This window comes from Polyodon spathula, chromosome 7 (genome assembly GCF_017654505.1).
Source record: "Polyodon spathula isolate WHYD16114869_AA chromosome 7, ASM1765450v1, whole genome shotgun sequence".
Lineage (NCBI taxonomy): Eukaryota > Metazoa > Chordata > Actinopteri > Acipenseriformes > Polyodontidae > Polyodon > Polyodon spathula.
In genome coordinates, this window is record NC_054540.1 from 7,944,529 (window position 1) to 7,958,168 (window position 13,640).

Below are 13,640 nucleotides of genomic sequence, written 5' to 3' on the forward strand. Positions count from 1 at the left end.
AAAGCTTTAAAAGTTGTCTTCATCACAGCATATGTCAGGGGTGTCAGACTCCAGTCCTCGAGGGCCGCAGGGTCTTCTGGTTTTCATTCCAACTTAAGCTCTCAATTAACATAATTGATCTAATTTGTTCAATTTGACATATTTAATATTAGTTGATGGTTTTAAAAACGCACTTGAAGGTACACTGCCTATGAAACATTTTGAGGCCTGAAGAGAAGCGTTAAAGTTAGATAATTGTCCAGTTAATCAAATAATTAGAACAATTAAGTAACTGAGAGCTCGGGTGGAATGAAGCCAGAAGACACTGCGGCCCTCCAGGAACTGAGTCTGACACCCCTGGCATAGCTAATATAATACAACCACTGCATTGAGTGTAAAATCGCATTACCTACAAAAAAAAAAAACAGAAAAAACCCATTTAGCTTTGTCATATGATGAGCATACAGTAAGTTAAATACTTTGGGAACGATGTCTGGTTTTACACAAAAACTCCTTGATATATGTTTAAGATATTATTTTATAACACTATGTAACACAATTTTTGTTCCTGGGTAGTAAGTGTTATTTCCTAATTCCTTATGCCTCAAAAGTATAGAACATGGCTATTAAGTGAGTAGTTTTTTTGAGATTTACGATTATACTGTAAATACAGTATAATTGTAAATCTCGAAAAACTACTCACTTCTAAATCTTTTGTAGTCATCTTTGTATTACTTTAGTATAAATACATGTTAATTTGGATTCATATGTTGTTTTTTTCTGACTTTATGTGAACGAAAAGACACACATTTGCCCATTTTCCCGTTGGAAATAGTGATATTTTTAAATATCACTGTCCTGGTCACAAAAGGAAAGTTTGTGGGGAATAATAGCCATTTTCTATACTTTTGAGGCATAAGCAATTAGGAAATAACACTTACTACCCAGGAACAAAAAAAAAAAAAAAATTGTTACACAGTGTAATTAACAGACTTGGTCAGACACCTGCAAAGGTAGTTTTATTAGAGACACAACCAGTGTGTTCAAGAGTAGGTCCCTTTGTGAGCCGAATATTTCTGCTACTCTAATCCTGCTAGTCTAGGACTGGTAACGTTTTACACTAAACATGCATTCCGTACATTTAAATAATAGTGCTGCTGTCATAATAGAGACTTTTAATAAAAGGAAAACATAGCAAACACTATGATAACCATGTGCAGTTTATTTAATGCAAAAAGTGCATTCAATGACAATAACCATCTGTTGTCTTTGTCAGAATTGTTTGTTTTGTTATTCTGTAATTTCTAAAAGCTATTATAACATAGTTGAAGTCCTAGTTACAGCGTAGAGCTGATAACGGCTCCTTAATCATTCACATGGTCTATTCACTGTCAAGAAGTTTTAATTCTGTCTTAACGTACGCCATGTATGGCTCTTTGAATTCCAGGTCCCTTCGCTAACTTACTGACCACAATATTACACAGTCATGTATAAGTCATACAGCGTGTTGTATCAGCAAAAAAGTGTGGGAGAGAAATTCACTGTGGGTACTTGAGTTTAAAAATGAACCTAGATATCCTGCTGTAGAGTACCGTTATGTAGGAGGTGGAAAACTGCAGAAAGCAGTAAAACTCCGTTAAAGTTATGTAGTGCACCCATGTGTGTGTGCTGTGTCTGTTACTGTGGTACTGCAGCTTTTACTTATCCTGCCAAACTCAATCCAATGAATAAATTACTCAGGACACTGTAAATGAAACTTGAGAATCAGCATACAGTTGCATGTTTTTTCCGATTTACAGAGATGACTTAGTTAATTTGCACAGTTGTGGCATGGCAGTGAGATAGTGCTGTGATTATGACTATCCCAGTCATCAGGTGACATTATTAGCCACACGCTAAAGAAACTGGTTTGGCTGGTCGCAGGTCAGTTTAAAAAAAAAAAAAACAAATGTAGAAAATAACCCTTAGCATGACCTTGTCAGACATCTTTATATGGCATTATTCAACAACAAGAAAACAAGGGATCAAATGTTTGATTTTATAAAGTCTGTTTAAAAAAAAAAAAAAAAAGCTTGCTGACAGAATTTTTAGCTGACATTAAATAAACAAAGAAGTTACTGTCTCGGGCTATTTAAAGGGAAGACACAGCTACCCCTGACACAGGCACAAAGAATCTGTAGCATCAGACCTCTGCAATCAGCCCCTCAAGCAACACAGCAGCGCTGAAAGAGCTCATTACACAAGCTGTACCCACATCACTGCCAGGACTTTCTGAGACAAGTTTATAGCCATGTGGAGGTGGAACTCAACAACTACTTTCAATATATGACTAGACAACACATCAAGGCACTAGTTTCCCCATTCCAGCCACATTTTCACAGGGCTGGAAGGAAGCCTTTCATTCAGGGGATTGTTTTAAGCCTTTGCCTGTCAAACCATAAACAACAGTTTATACTAATATACACGTTTTCACATCTTCCCCGTGTCACGTAGTCAAGGGGCAAGAAGGCCCTCTGTACAGCAACAAGCCTGGGAGTACACTTCCTGGAGTGACAGCTTTTAAAGAAGCAGGGTGGTTTGGTTGATTAAGTTCACTAGTTTCCGACAGCTTTAGGTTTACACGGTCAACTTGAGGTGACATTGTTCTACAAAGTGTATAAATAAAAAAGCTTCAAAACCAGCACAATTAAGTAGACATATAAATAAATGAAGAAATACAGAAAAAATAAGATCCAGTGAATTGCAAGGTCAATGTTTTAATCACAGTTATGATGGCAGATACATCACCACAGTGTAAAACGGAAGTGCTTATTTGTGTTTTTATGTTTTTTTTTTTTTTATTTCTACTGTTTGTTTAGCCAGACTATCGATTCACCAGCAAAGGAATAAAGTCCAGTGGCACAACAAGCCTACAGACCTGGTCAAAAGTTCTCCCAACTTAGTTTCAGTTTTCCTGAGGAATGGAGGCCCTGATTGACTTCCTGAAGCTTTTCCCACTACAAGCCAGTCATGGAACAGCCACCTCAATTGCTTTGTTTATGGTCTTCGCAGCTCTTCTATACTGGTAAGCTATAAGGATTGTATCACTTATAATTGGAACAATTTGTTATTTAATGGTTCGTAACAGATTTTCTTGCAAATCTTAAAGAATGACATAAAGCTGCCAAAGGCTTTAATTAATTTATACGGGACATTGTTTCTTTGTCTTTTTTATGTACATAATACTCCTAGTTTTGTACAGCATATTATAGTGAGAAAGCTGTAACTTTCTGCTATACGTTTTAGTACTTTTTCCCAATTGTTAGTGCACTCCTCAACATGATTTAGCTTTGTTGTAATACATAATGAACACTGCCCCTATGGGACGTAAGAAATGCTTCACTAAGAAAGATCTCATAGAACAAATATTGTATTTTTTACATTGTTTTTCTGGAAATACTGTACATTGCTGTTTACTAGTATATCTGACAGATTTTTTTGCACAAACCATATGTAAGTTATATTTAGTTAGTTATTTACTGGGAACTTTTTGCACACATTTCCCTTTATATAGTATATACAGTCATAGAACTATGAGTAAAGAAATGTAATAAATGGAACTACTGTATTTTAATATGTTTTGTTCTGATTTGATGAAATTGAATGCACAGAAGCCTATGAGACGGAAGTCGTAAACAGACACTAAGCAATTATTTTTAGTGCCAAACTGTACATGATTGTAGGACATTATCTGGACTACAGAAACACAGGCCTTTTCATCTGTAACATTTTGTAATGAGCGAGAATCAGTTCATAAACCCCAAACCAAATATTTTTCAATTAGCACAGTTGTATTCCAAATACCAAAACATTTAGGAACCCTAATAGCGTTATAGCAGTGTGAATCTAAATGTAGAAATAATGAATACAGTTGGCTGATGTCACTGGTTACTAATGGTATGGTCGCCAGTATTCCAATTACAGACAGGATAAGGCAACTGGATACACAGACGGGGATACACAGTTTGACAGCCCAGCGCCTTAACCACTATACAAAAAAGCAGGCTTGTTTTCACAAACAGTGACAAAGGATGTTCATTGTACATCCCATGGGGTTCCAGGGCTGGGAGTTTAGTGTTTATTTACAGTACATATTTCTGTTTGTAAGATTTTTGGCTCCTAGAACCTGGCTTTTGGCCGTACTGGTTTGTGAGGCTATTGAAGTAGATGGCTGTTGCACTACCATATGCAGTGATTATTACTGCATAGTAGTTATTTGTATGTACTGTGTTGCTGAGCTCCTGCAATTTCTAAGGTTACCGTACATACAATTCAGTCTGGAGAAGGATTTCTTTTATTTAATTTTGAATGTTGGTTGATTAATGGTCATTCTACATTGACTCACATTCTATATTCCTGAAGGAACAGTTGATCTTATGAGTTATGTTATAATCAGACAATGACAAGCACCCGTTTCTTCACATTGTTGACAGCCAACTAGACGGACTGTACATTAGTGCTCCATTTTACCTTTTATGAATTGATCTTGTTGCTTGCAAAGTAGTACATTGGTTATGTTTAATTAAAGGTTGCTTGACAGCTCGTTTATTAGGTTAATCATATAATGGCACAGCTCATAAGATCTATTATTCATTTTACATCTTGAAATAGCTGTTGTGTTTCTTTTCACATCAAACCCATTTTAGTCTAAATTACCTGCTGCTTTTGGAGATGAAAGCAAAAAGCAAAACCACACCTACAGTTTTTAAAAGTAAATATCTTCAATTGATTTGGTCGCGTAAGCCAAGAGTATCTTCAGTTGTGCATTTTTGGATGAGCAAGAGGATGGTAAGTTCAGAAGTTCTGTCTGGCAAATTGTGATCGGTACATTTGAACTTATTTTAAATGACCTTTAAATACAAATAATAAGAGCAGAACATTCATATTGTGTGAACAATGTTACGTTTTATTCCATTAGAAGCTGCTGACTTTTGGAAAGGGTTTTCGCCAGTCACAAAATGTTTGTCAGTGGATTGTTTGCCCTTTTTCAAACAATAAATCAATGGCACACACACACACTAATACACCTTGCTACTGATTCTAGTTTTACAGTAGGTTCATCATTTTGGCAAACAAAGAAAGCACCACCCTAAAAATGACAATGGTTAATGACATCCTGTTTACTGTCCCCGTGATAAATCCAGTGCCAGCTTTCACAGGACAGTCAGGTCATCTTAAACGTTTCCCCTCCAAAAAAATCAATTAAGAGTACAAGTTTGGAACAGATGTCCTTGTTCTTGTAAAGATTCAGCTTTACACTTAACTAGCACTGCAATTATTTTCCAAGAAGCAGGAATGGCATGTTAACATCATGTCCATGTTCAATTTATGTGAACTTCAAGACTAGGTTATTGAATTCCAGGCACTGATAACCCATGGTTATATTCGGCCTTCAATTAAATTAAATATCAACAGAGTCAGAACACACATACAAACATGTTTACTAGCACTTGAAAAAACACTTTAATAAAGTGACACGCCAGCCGTAAAATTGAATAAACTGTATTTGGATTCCAGCTTCATTCTCGGGACACAACTATATTGTGTTATTCTATAGGTTTGCAAGAACAAATTATTTTGTGGCAGTAATTTTACAAAGCTGCCTTTGCCTCTTTACCAAAGCCATATCCCTCAGAGACTGACGAGCTGACTTCATATTTGCAGGGTCACATAAACACTGTATGATGAATGTGTCAGTGTCCATGAAACTATACTGTATGATTTTCTCAATTAAGTTACTGTTTTAACCTCGGGCCATATCAATGATACAGAACACCTGCTTTGATGTAGCTGAGAAACAAATGGACTTTTATAAAGAGCAGTTCCAGTTCACTTATTTTGTCATGGGAACCGTGCTTGCCAGTACTGTAAATGCAAACACATGGCCGAGGAGAATGTGCAGTACATTGGGATGGGTGTTGGTGGATCCATTGTCTTATTCTCAGACATGGACAATGGTTGCTTGGGTGGTGGGGAGGAGTAATCTCAGATGCCTGCACAGATTACACCAGTTCACATCAGTGATCCTCTCCAATTACATTTAGCTCAGGAGACAATCCTGTTTAGTTTGAGTCTGCTGATGTTCTCTGCCTGTTTTGACCTATGGATTGGAAACCATGACCTTGACTAGTTTAACAGACAAATGAATATGTACAAAAATTACCCCTTGAACAGATAAAAAAAAAAATGGTAGAACATGAAATGAATAGAGAGTGTGATTGAGATTTACTGCAAGATTCAAGGAAGCTGTATTTGTATGGTGTGCGTACCAAACACTTTTTTTCAGCAAGAGCTAGCTCATGCCCTTTGGGGTTTAGCCTCTTGACTGTGACCTCTGACGTAAAAATAAAATTGATTTCTATTGACAATGAATCAAATGCGAGGTTTGACTGTGAAGCTGGTGTGTTTATTATAAAGCTTTTATATTGCACAAAAGATAAGGGCAGCTATGGGGGGGGGGGGAGCTCCAAAAAACATGATCATTGGAGGGCAGCAACCACAATATGAGATTGGGCATTTAAACATCAGTGATTTAAACTGGAATATCTGAAGTTATGTATATTATCGTGTGGTAAAGAATTTACTGTTGCGTAAATACAAAGCCAGTACATACCTCAACTGCAGGTATTATAATGACTTTAATCTGTTCATGTGTCTTGTATGGGAACATTGGGGAAAAAAAAAAATTACACTGTAATTGCTATTAAGATGTGAGTCATACTGTGAACCCTGACTTATATGCTCGTACACAAAATAAATTGCACTGTTATATACATAAACATTTTAGTTTGAATCCTCATTGAATCACAAGAGAGAGTTTGTCATAATATGACTACTACTACTAAAACAACTCAAGTCCTATATCACACGTCGCTCACATGTCAGAAACCTCATGGAAACAGAAATTGTAACATGCTATGCATAGAGCTCATTTTCACATAGAAAAAATGACATGGCTGCCATGTAATAATTCTTGGTGGCTTTATTCACATGTTGAACTTTCTTTTCTGTGTATGCAGTGCTCATGAAAGGTGAGGGGCAATGGCACCAGCAAAAGTCACGATCCAAGTAATTAGAATTTAGATCATAAACTAAACAAAAAATAAGATGATACTCAGATTTAAACTAGACTTATTCAAATGCTGCAAGTTCAATTGTTTCCAAAATACTTCTGGCATCAATTGGTGCCAGAAAAGAAAAATAAAGTGACTCTTCTCACGCCATGAACTGCAAAGCTAGTGTACAAAGTCAATTTTGATATATTATTATATTATATTTTCCACTTGTGTGACCATGTGACTGGAATTAGACTTGGGATTGTGCTGAGTACATGGATATACAAGACTCCATTACGATTAAAGCAGTTACATGTAAGGCTAATAAACTAGTAAAAAGCCTTTTACTTGTTACTTGTAGCACACTTGTTACTTGTTACTTTGTCAGTAAATATATATGCAAAATTATTAGTTTCTCTAGTTTTAGTACAAGCCAAGTACAAGGTTGTCCTGGAAGAAAACTTGCTTCCTTCTGCTCTGACAATGTTCCCCAACTCTGAGGATTGGTTTTATCAGCAGGACAATGCTCCATGCCACACAGCCAGGCCAATCAAGGTGTGGATGGAGGACCACCAGATCAAGACCCTGTCATGGCCAGCCCAATCTCCAGACCTGAACCCCATTGAAAACCCCTGGAATGCGATCAAAAGGAAGATGGATGGTCACAAGCCATCAAACAAAGCCAAGCTGCTTGAATTTTTGTGCCAGGAGTGGCATAAAGGCACCCAACATCAATGTGAAAGACTGGTGGAGAGCATGCCAAGACGCATGAAAGCTGTGCTTGAAAATCAGGGTTATTCCACCAAATATTGATTTCTGAACTCTTCCTAAGTTAAAACATTAGTATTGTGTTGTTTAAAAATGAATATGAACTTATTTTCTTTGCATTATTCGAGGTCTGACAACGCTGCATCTTTTTTGTTATTTTGACCAGTTGTCATTTTCTGCAAATAAATGCTCTAAATGACAATATTTCTATTTGGAATTTGGGAGAAATGTTGTCAGTAGTTTATAGAATAAAACAAAAATGTTCATTTAACCAAACACATACCTATAAATAGTAAAACCAGAGAAACTGCTAATTTTGCAGTGGTCTCTTAATTTTTTCCATATATATATATATATATATATATATATATATATATATATATATATATATATATATATATATATATATATATATATATATAAAATAATCAGCTCTTAGTTGCAATTGTGGAGTGATGGAATGAAGAGCAAACTGATGTGAGAAGGAGGAGGAACCTCACAGATTTCAGAACAAATTAAATAAATACACATATTGGGTCTACAATGTAAGCAGAAATGAAAGCTCTATCTGGTCACTTTCTTTATGAAAATCAGTGCCAGAAATGCATTTTATGGCATGTATGGTGTAAGACCAGCTCACATACTTGTAAGATCCAAGTATGGGTCCTCTGCAGTTCAGACTTTAAAATCCATTACTTATTCATGTCCTTTCTGTGAGAATTTCACATAGTCTCACTTTTAGTGAAAATATTATATGAAAAAATGTTATTTGGATACTTGAACAGTATGCTTGAAGTGAAATTAGTTAACAATGCACTGGCAGCAAACGTGTTGCTGCAAGTGATTTGTAATCTTACTGTACTTCCCCCTGAGCTGGGCTCAGCCTTCCTGTCCTTCTCAGACCCATCTACAGTTGTGTTGTGTCCTGGGAGCTGTCACTCCTGGCATATGTGCGATGATCATATTGCAGAGGTATTTATGCAGTCTAATCAAACTGATTTACTGTGGAGACATCTGTTCAAAGGGTCTAGAATTGCAGGTTTGAATTACAAAATCTAAATGTATGTAGAACACCTATCTCTCAGCATCCCTGGCGATGCATATAAAATATAACTGCTAACAATGTGTGACCTTGGTTAGAATGTGTTGTACTGTAGCTTGTAGGGCAGCACTGTGTTTCTCAACACACTTGGCTCAGAACAGGTTGCTGCCCTGCTGATGTTTCGTCAGTCCTGGTCTAGAGGTCACAGCCCTTGGGACAAGTAATGGTTTATTTTCTCCTGATTTTTATGTTTTCTTTGTCTGTTGGCAGCACAAGGTTGAAACAGAATTTCCCAAGCTGGGTTCCCACGGGAGTACACTGCTATGGCAATGGAAAACGAGAAAACACAGTGGCGATTATGATTTTTCCAATATTTGTGATTCTGGTATTATTGTACATTTTTACAATGCATAGAGAAGAACATTAAATACAGTGTTATTAATCAAAGGGTTTGTCCCTAAGGTTTTGAAGTACATTTCTCCCATTGTCAGTGTCAGTACAATTTAGTCAGCTGTAATACCTTTCCTTCATTTCAGATTATTCACTTAAAAACACATCATGGGGTCTATTTACACAACTTTAGGGACTGTTTAGGAATGTTTTAATAAGGACTGTTTGTGTTTTTAATTTTTTTAAATTTATTTTTGTTGATTATTTTCAAAGTGTTTACTTAGGTCTTTAATTAAAAGAAGGAAGAAGTCAAATGTTTGTTAATTTTACAAAACTAGAACTAAACAACTGAGTGATATACTCCAAGTTCTCTTCAGCACTCTGCAGGTGTTTGGTACTCATTTTATAACATGATTTTTTCTCCTTTAAAATAAAAGCAGTTACAGAAATTAAAGACGGGAGGTAACACTGAATATACATCCCATTAAATCATGTTTGCAGTTCATGAAACACTTTTCAACTGTTTTAAAGAAGGTTAGGAGGAGATATATATACCTGCACGGTGGGTGTTTTAATAGTAGCATCTAAATTCCAGATTTTCTAAATCCATTGATGTAAAGTGGGTTGCGAAAGTATTGACCTCCCCTTGGAATTTTTCCTATTTTGTTGCCTTACAACCTGGAATTAAAATGGATTTGTATTTGGATTTCATGTAATGGACATACACAAAATAGTCCAAATTGGTGAAGTGAAATGAAAAAAATAACTTGTTTCAAAATATTCTAAAAAATAAATAACGGAAAAGTGGTGCGTGCATATGTATTCACCCCCTTTGCTATTAAGCCTCTAAATAAGATCTGGTGCAACCAATTACCTTCAGAAGTCACATAATTAGTTAAATAAAGTCCACCTGTGTGCAATCTAAGTGTCACAAGATCTGTCACATGACCTCAGTATATATACACTTGTTCTGAAAGGCCCCAGAGTCTGCAACACCACTAAGCAAGGGGCACCACCAAGCAAGCGGCCCCATGAAGACCAAGGAGCTCTCCAAACAGGTCAGGGACAAAGTTGTGGAGAAGTACAGATCAGGGTTGGGTTGTAAAAAAATATCCGAAACTTTGAACATCCCACGGCGCACCATTAAAGCCATTATTAAAAAATGGAAAGAATATGGCACCACAACAAATCTGGCAAGAGAGGGCCGCCCACCAAAACACACAGACCAGGCAAGGAGGGCATTAATCAGAGAGGCAACAAAGAGACCAAAGATAACCCTGAAGGAGCTGCAAAGCTCCACAGCGGAGACTGGAGTATCTGTCCATAGGACCACTTTAAGCCATACACTCCACAGAGCTGGGCTTTACGGAAGAGTGGCCAGAAAAAAGCCATTGCTTAAAGAAAAAAATAAGCAAACACGTTTGGTGTTCGCCAAAAGGCATGTGGGAGACTCCCCAAACATATGGAAGAAGGTACTCTGGTCAGATGAGACTAAAATTGAGCTTTTTGGCCATCAAGGAAAACGCTATGTCTGGCGCAAACCCAACACCTCTCATCACCCTGAGAACACCATCCCCACAGTGAAGCATGGTGGTGGCAGCATCATGCTGTGGGGATGTTTTTCATCGGCAGGGACTGGGAAACTGGTCAGAATTGAAGGAATGATGGATGGCGCTAAATACAGGGAAATTCTTGAGGGAAACCTGTTTCAGTCTTCCAGAGATTTGAGACTGGGACGGAGGTTCACCTTCCAGCAGGACAATGACCCTAAGCATACTGCTAAAGCAACACTTGAGTGGTTTAAGGGGAAACATTTAAATGTCTTGGAATGGCCTAGTCAAAGCCCAGACCTCAATCCAATTGCGAATCTGTGGTATGACTTAAAGATTGCTGTACACCAGCGGAACCCATCCAACTTGAAGGAGCTGGAGCAGTTTTGCCCTGAAGAATGGGCAAAAATCCCAGTGGCTAGATGTGCCAAGCTTATAGATACATACCCCAAGAGACTTGCAGCTGTAATTGCTGCAAAAGGTGGCTCTACAAAGTATTGACTTTGGGGGGGTGAATACTTATGCACGCTCAAGTTTTCTGTTTTTTTGTCTTATTTCTTGTTTGTTTCACAATAAAAAATATTTTGCATCTTCAAAGTGGTAGGCATGTTGTGTAAATCAAATGATACAAACCCCCAAAAAATCCATTTTAATTCCAGGTTGTAAGGCAACAAAATAGGAAAAATGCCAAGGGGGGGTCAATACTTTCGCAAGCCACTGTAAATGTCTGGTCTGCTTATAATTTTTTCAAGCAAATTGGTTTCATCACACTGTCATTCTCATATTCATTTTGACATCTGACACATTCTTTCTCTTGTCCAAAGCTTCTTTAACCTGTGCTGCTTACCAAGATGCAAGAGGCAGGTATTAAATTTCAAATCGTGAATACAAGTGCTTTGCATTGTTTCGGCGAGCAAGTGGCGGTCTCTTTCTGGGTGGGATTAATATTTTGAAGCTACTTGGATTTGCATTCACTCCAGACCTGTGGGCAATCTGTCATGGTCTCAGTTAGGACACATTTCTAGTCAACCCTGGCCAGGGAATCAGTCAAAGCTCCTGATCAAAACTACCCAGTACCCCCTTTATTACTCCTCAGTAAAGTGGATGAGGAAGCACAGAGTACTGCGAATATCATAATCTGGGGATGTGCCTGTCTGTCTGTCTTTATATATCACTGTGACAGGATGGTCGCAGTGCGCAGGTGCGTGGTAATGTCTCAGACCAGGAAGAATTACACATGTTTTGGTGAAGCTGAGTGCTTGCTTGCACTCAGCATTTAATAAATGAACAAACAGAAAATAAAAGGTTGAATAAAACAGCACACGGCACTTGACGCCAAAATAAACAGACAAACAAAATGAACACACACTAAACAAACAACTACCGTGCTGGTTCTCCAGCACGACGTAGCAGTTGATTATTTTACTTTAATTTACTTTTCTCTCCATCTCTCTCCTGTTCTTTCGCCCTGAACACACAACCCTGAGTGGGTAAAAACGTGCACCTCGGTACATCTGCACATGAATTAATTAATGTACTCCTGTGACACACATTATACACATTTTATCTGCATGTGGCGTGATGTGCAATCCTCGTGCCTAAACACAAATCTACATTTTACATTACTCGTGCTCATCATACCCACATTATATCCTGTGCATCTATACACATACACCCACATTAAACACACAACATATAATCAAAGACGCACAGGGGCGGGCACATTGCCACAGGCACTCTCACATTTTCACTTATGTCTAGAGACTTGCTGATTCAAGTGAAATGAAACTTGCTAATATTCCACACCACAAATTATTACGAGTACAAGAATGATTCCGTTTGTCCAAATGTATGTTACACTGACATTTTTATATGAATATACAGTGGCTGTAGGTCATAGTGATATTTTTTCATGAACCACGGTTTAAATCAAGGCTTTGCCATACCACTATGCTAAAGAAGATTCACAGTCAATTTCAATCAGTGTCGGATAGCTGAAAAAAAACTTTCATTAATTGAATTTCCTTTTTCCTTTGTCCCAATTAGGTACTCTGTTTTTCCCTTTTCCCAACTGGAGCGTGCTGGCATCAGGCACCCCAAACCCTCCCCTTTCTTTGGCAACATGTTCCTCTTCCGCAAGGTAAGGAAGCAAGCAGCCATACTGGATTTAATTTGAAATTCAACATTTTTTTTTTTTTTTTCTTCAAATCACTTGCAGTTGTTTTTGTTTGACTGTTTGGAATTAAATCCACAAGAATAGAAATCTGAGTTTGAATTTGGGAAAAGTGAATTCTACTGGCATAGAATATAAAATGTCATCTAATTCTCCTCATTTTTTCCGGGGAAAAAAGTATTGCAGACCTATTTGTGTTTTGAGCTAATTGGGTTTTACCTTCACTGAAAAAAAAATAGATTTTTAGTATTGTTGTTGTGACTCAAAATGAAAACAAAAATGTAAGCAGAGTTGATCTTGAAGACAGGAAACAGGTAACTTCCCTTTATCTATCAGTTAATTAAAGGCAGGCATCTAATTTTTTTATTTGTGGTGCCAACTTTACCACAAATTATTGAGAGACAGTGAATCCCAAATACCAAAAATCTATGGGCAATTTCCTATCCCTGTGTCTAGTCAGTTGCCTAGCCAGGTGCCCAATAAGCCTAAACAGAGTATATTGCCAAACTACTGAACCTTAAAGACTATTAATCAGCCTGACTGATCGTCACCTTGTCTGGGGCCTGAAGGGGGCGCTGTTGCTTAGTCAGGTGTACAAACCCCATTCATGTTTACTAACCCTGTACTCTATACGGCTGAGTTCT

At 37.5% G+C, this 13,640-nt stretch overlaps 1 protein-coding gene across 6 annotated transcripts in view; it reads left to right on the forward strand.

Annotated features, from left to right (window-relative positions):
* tbxas1 (thromboxane A synthase 1 (platelet)) overlaps nt 1-13,640 on the forward strand; it is a 60,482-nt gene that overhangs the window by 5,425 nt on the left and 41,417 nt on the right. For all 6 annotated transcript variants that reach the window (XM_041254386.1, XM_041254383.1, XM_041254387.1 and 3 more), the window contains 2 exons: nt 2,838-3,043; nt 12,870-12,963. In XM_041254386.1, the coding sequence (XP_041110320.1) occupies nt 2,940-3,043; nt 12,870-12,963 (198 nt within the window). In that variant the 5' untranslated portion in view covers nt 2,838-2,939. The remainder of the gene's footprint in view (nt 1-2,837; nt 3,044-12,869; nt 12,964-13,640) is intronic.